This window comes from Theobroma cacao, chromosome 2, assembly GCF_000208745.1.
Source record: "Theobroma cacao cultivar B97-61/B2 chromosome 2, Criollo_cocoa_genome_V2, whole genome shotgun sequence".
In the NCBI taxonomy this organism is placed as follows: domain Eukaryota; kingdom Viridiplantae; phylum Streptophyta; class Magnoliopsida; order Malvales; family Malvaceae; genus Theobroma; species Theobroma cacao.
Window position 1 is genome coordinate 24,094,535 of NC_030851.1, and position 5,482 is coordinate 24,100,016.

Consider the following 5,482-nt stretch of genomic DNA (forward strand, 5'->3'; position numbering starts at 1 on the left):
TCAAAGAAATTCTAACTTTTATTGTAACTAAGTTAAGGTGTAAAGAAATTATATTTAGAATCATGCAGATTTGAATTCATAAATCAAACATTGTTTGATATCTTACATATATCTAATTTTACTATTTTTTTCATAGGTTCAGTTTTCGTTAACCAAATTGAACTAACCGAAGTAATTTAGTTTTCAATTTTTCGATTATTAACTTATTTTTTGTTCAATTTCAATTTTTTTAGAAGAAATTCAAATTTTAAAAATCCACAACTGAATTAACCATTCCAACCATTTGCACACCTCCTAAATATCTTAATGAAATAACCCTTCAATTTATGTTTTCTATTAAGTGTCGAATTAAGAATGAAGTGTCCATTGGTGACAGTGACACATGTAATAAACATCCTAGATGATGTATTTATTAATTATTTTGTTGAAATATTTTATTTAATTTTTTTAAATTAATTATATTTTATTTTAAAAAATAAAAGTATTTTACTAATAAATAATATTACAGTAAAAATAAAAATAATGCTTTTTAATATATATTATAATTTAAAATAATTTATTTTGAAAAATTTTCACAATTTTCTTTTCTTTTTTTTTCTTCTCTCCCTATCTCTTCTTGCCTGTCAAAGGCTAATTGGCAGTGCCTTCCCGGCATCCATGTCGACAACTGAAGTTGAGGCAGCTTGTAGCTTCGCAGAATACGAGTCTGGCTCCCCTCTCGATTTGGTGCGAAAGGTCAGATATAGCCCCATGCAATGCCAATCGAGTGTCATGACGGGCAGCTCAACCCTTCACATCCCAAACTCTCCATTCCACCTCCTCCNAATTCATCACTAATATATATATATATATATATATAAAATTACCTCTGAAATGAACCCATAACCCAAATATTACCTGGCTATCCGAGCTTCATTACTATAGAAGTACTTTTAAATTTATACTTTATTCCTATTTTTTTTTTTGAAAAGCAATACTTCATTACTAGTAATCATTACCTAAATAAAAGGTTAAATTAGTGAAATCAAAGTTTACGTATAAAATAGTATTCTTCTTTTCTTTTCCTTTGTTTTGGTTTACATGAGAAAAATGATTGAATAGTTTTTGGAGCTGTTCTCTTCTGAGGAATATTTTCGGTCAAATCTTGATATAGTTGATTTTAGTTTCTTGGGGAACTACCTTAACAACTTGAAAAGTTATGGATCACCTGGGAAATGTAACTCTATTTGTATAGAATATAGTTAATCTAATATTCCCCTAAAGTTATTCTCAATTACAAAATCAAAAAATTAATTAAATATCACATGCATATAAATGAATTTTCAATTTAGCTGGGACTAGTGTGGTTTTATGATTATAAGAGAAAAAAAAATGAGCAAGGAAATCAAGGAACAAAAGCCAAAAATATAAAACTAAATATCGTTTTGTTTATGGTTGGACAAATGGAACACGAACAAGGGATATACGACTAATTGCCATGTTTTCTGTTTTACCAAAACCTGTTAGAAGAGACTCTCGTTCTCATCCTCGAACTCATGCAGCAAAAGTTTTCGAGGAAAATATCATGATAAATTGATTGGAGATATATTACAACTAAAATAGTATGTATCGCAGTATCGTCTTTCTTACCAACTTTCACCTTTTTCCAATTTTATTATCTTACTCACTCTAATTTAGTAATTCCATCTATCTTCCCAAGGCCTTGCAAGCTGAAAACTTTACCCTTCTTCAACACCTTTTCTCAACGCTGTGTGTCCCAGCTTTCACTCTCTCCTTCTCTCCTTCCTCTCTCTCTTTTGAGTCTCCCAGAGGTTTCTGTTTTCAAGCCTTCTCCTTCATCGCTTGGTTTTTCCTGCCAGCCAAAAAGGTAAGGCCTTTGAACCCCAAGCTTTGCATTTCAACATTTTCTCTCCAAACGGTCATATTTTCTCTTTTGTGCGGAGATGTTTTCTTTGGTCTTGGTGGTTCTTGCTCTGTTCAACTTTCATGGTTTAGCGACTTGTTTGAACAATGATGGCTATGCCCTTTTGTCATTTAAGCAGTCCATTTATGCGGACCCTGAAGGGTCCTTAAGTAACTGGAACTTTTCCGATGACAGCCCTTGTTCATGGAATGGGGTTACATGCAAGGAACAAAGAGTTGTTTCTGTTAGCATTCCAAAGAAGAAACTCTATGGGTTTCTTCCTTCTGCCTTAGGCTCTTTGTCTGATCTTCGCCATGTAAATTTGAGGAACAACAAATTCTTTGGTGGTTTGCCTGTTGAGCTTCTTCAAGCTCAGGGCTTACAGAGCTTGGTTCTTTATGGGAATTCCTTATCCGGGCCTTTGCCTACGGAAATAGGGAAACTTAAATATCTTCAAACATTAGATTTATCTGACAATTTCTTTAATGGGTCATTACCCTCATCACTTGTTCAATGCAAGAGACTAAGGGCCCTTGATCTCAGCCAAAACAATTTCACTGGTTCTCTGCCAGATGGGTTTGGGTCTGGCTTGGTTTCTCTTGAAAAACTTGATCTCTCAATCAATAAGTTCAATGGTACAATTCCTAGTGATTTCGGAAATCTGTCTAGTTTGCAAGGAACTGTTGATTTGTCTCACAATCTCTTCACTGGTTCAATCCCTGCTAGTCTTGGAAATCTTCCTGAGAAGGTCTATATTGATCTCACTTATAACAATTTGAGTGGGCCAATACCCCAAAATGGTGCTCTTATGAACAGAGGACCGACAGCATTTATTGGGAATCCTGGGCTTTGTGGCTCCCCATTGAAGAACCCTTGTTCTTCAGATGCTCCAGCTGCGAGTTCACCTTCTTCATTTCCGTTTCTGCCAAATAATTACCCTCCTGGAAATTCAGATGACAATGAGGGTAAAAATGAGAGAGGAAGAGGACTAAGTAAGGGTTCTGTTATTGCTATAATAGTGAGTGATATAATTGGAATTTGCCTTGTTGGGTTGCTATTCTCCTATTGTTATACAAGGGTCTGCTCATGTAGTAAGGATAAGGATGATAATGGCTATGGTTTTGAGAAGGGAGGGAAGGGAAAGAAGGACTGTCTGTGCTTCAGGAAAGATGAGTCCGAGACATTATCAGAAAATGTAGAGCAGTATGATCTTGTGCCACTGGACACACAGGTGGCATTTGATTTGGATGAGCTGCTTAAAGCTTCAGCTTTTGTTCTGGGGAAGAGTGGAATTGGTATCGTGTACAAAGTTGTGCTTGAAGATGGGCTTACCTTAGCCGTGAGAAGATTGGGTGAAGGGGGCTCTCAGAGGTTTAAGGAATTCCAGACAGAAGTAGAAGCAATTGGAAAGCTGAGGCATCCTAATATTGTTACACTCAGGGCCTATTATTGGTCTGTTGATGAGAAGCTGCTCATATATGATTATATACCTAACGGAAGCCTTGCCACTGCATTGCATGGTATGTTTCACCAAGTCTTCTTTCAACAAATATAAATTTCTTTCTGTTAGTGCAGCAGTTAGTTTAATGCTTTTTTTTATCTGTCTTTTGTATTGACTGACTCCATTTTCTTATCATTATCAGGGAAGGCAGGAATGGTATCATTCACACCATTATTGTGGTCTGATCGACTAAAAATCATTAAAGGCATAGCCAGAGGCTTGGTTTATCTGCATGAATTCAGCCCCAAAAAATATGTTCATGGAGATTTGAAGCCAAGTAATATCTTACTTGACCAGAACATGGAACCTCACATTTCTGATTTTGGACTTGGAAGACTTGCTAATATTGCTGGAGGATCTCCAACCATGCAATCTAACCGAATGCCTTCTGATAAACCACAAGAGAGACTACAAAAGAGTGCTTCCTCAGAAGCTACTGCCGTTTTTTCCTCCATGAACTTGGGATCTTATTACCAGGCTCCTGAAGCCATGAAAGTGGTAAAACCATCACAGAAGTGGGATGTATACTCATATGGGGTAATCCTGCTAGAAATGATCACAGGGAGATCACCAGTGGTTCATGTGGGCACCACAGAAATGGATCTTGTTAATTGGATTCAGCTATGCATTGAAGAGAAAAAGCCACTTTCAGATGTTTTAGATCCATATTTAGCTCCAGATGCAGATAAAGAGGAGGAGATAATTGCAGTTCTAAAGATCACAATGGCTTGTGTGCATAGCAGCCCTGAAAGAAGACCTACCATGAGGCATGTCTTTGATGCTTTGGAAAGGTTGGTCTTATCCACTGATTAAGAAATCAATTAAATCCAAGAATCCAGTGCCTCATGGGATATAATTGAAATTCTTTACATCAAACTGAGGATGGTTTCAAGGTTATGGTTAGTTCCACTTCAACTGAAATGATGTGCTCCTATAACAATTGTGACAGCGGAGAGAAGCGATGCAATTGTGCTTTAAAGCAAAATGGTTGTCTTTATTTCTGTAGGATTCCCTTCTTTGTCTCAAGGGCTAGGTGATGGTAGGTCTGCTATAAGAGCTGCTGTGAGTTTTTAACTGCTTTTGCATGAATTGGCTGTTCGCATATACTGTATGTGATTGGTGTTATCTTCTTGCTCTTATAGCAGACCCGTTGTCCCTTGTTTTTCTTGGTCAATAAAGTTAATATTTTATTTGTTTGTTTTATATTTTCCTTTGTTATGATACACGATCATGAGCAATGGAGGAAAAATATATATTTTCCCTATGCATCAATTAAGAACGATATATATTTTGTGACTTGGAGACCGCGACACGCACGCCGGGGAGAACTTAGAACTCCAATGCTCAGTTAAGTGGCCTGCAAGCACCCAGCCGTGGTATTGAATAATATATAAAATACAGAAAAGCTGGATGCATATGGCTGCAGAGAAGTTCTTTTGTTCCCCCTTTCAAAGAAAGATGGAGAAACAGGGACTTTACTCTTGGGGTTGAAGGAGGCATGCACCTATCATTGATTTAAAGAATTGCGTTGGGGCTTGCTTTTCTTTGACTCTCTGGTCTTGGTTCACATTCAAAAAAAGGCCGTATCAGGACATAGGTCTTAATTGAGAAGGGCCTCACTAAGTAACCTGTCAAATTTTGCGCCCCCCAAATTAATTAGTTAGAGTTGACAATTGAATATGCTTTTCACTTTATTGGTTCGGTTTCAAATCATTGAATTCTCTAGCTGCTTGACTCAAGGGTGATTCAAGTGACTAATGTCAGCTGCCTCTGTGGGATTAGTCTATCAAGGATCTAGTGACTATTTAGAGTAACAAGGACTATCAAATTATGTATATATGTACTCTTAAACTCAATTTTAGAATAATTTTTATGTCATATTGAGTTAGTGAAGTCATTATTAAACAGTTGATTGCAGCTTATTTATGAGACTTTAGGAAATTATATATATATATATATTTGAAAAAAAGAAATTTTTATGTCGCTTGGCCTCTGTCTCCTCCATTTCCTATCTTTCTCTCTCCTGATGTTGAAGAAATAATTTAACAATTTAAGGGTAAAGGGTAAAGGTGTAATTT

The 5,482-nt window shown here is 36.3% G+C and overlaps 1 protein-coding gene across 1 annotated transcript; it reads left to right on the plus strand.

Annotated features, from left to right (window-relative positions):
- Positions 1,684-4,607, plus strand: LOC18609161 (receptor protein kinase-like protein ZAR1). The gene is made up of 2 exons (XM_007044168.2): positions 1,684-3,423; positions 3,547-4,607. Exons 1-2 carry the CDS (start codon positions 1,944-1,946, stop codon positions 4,215-4,217), a joined length of 2,151 nt encoding a protein of 716 aa, XP_007044230.2. The 5' UTR covers positions 1,684-1,943; the 3' UTR covers positions 4,218-4,607.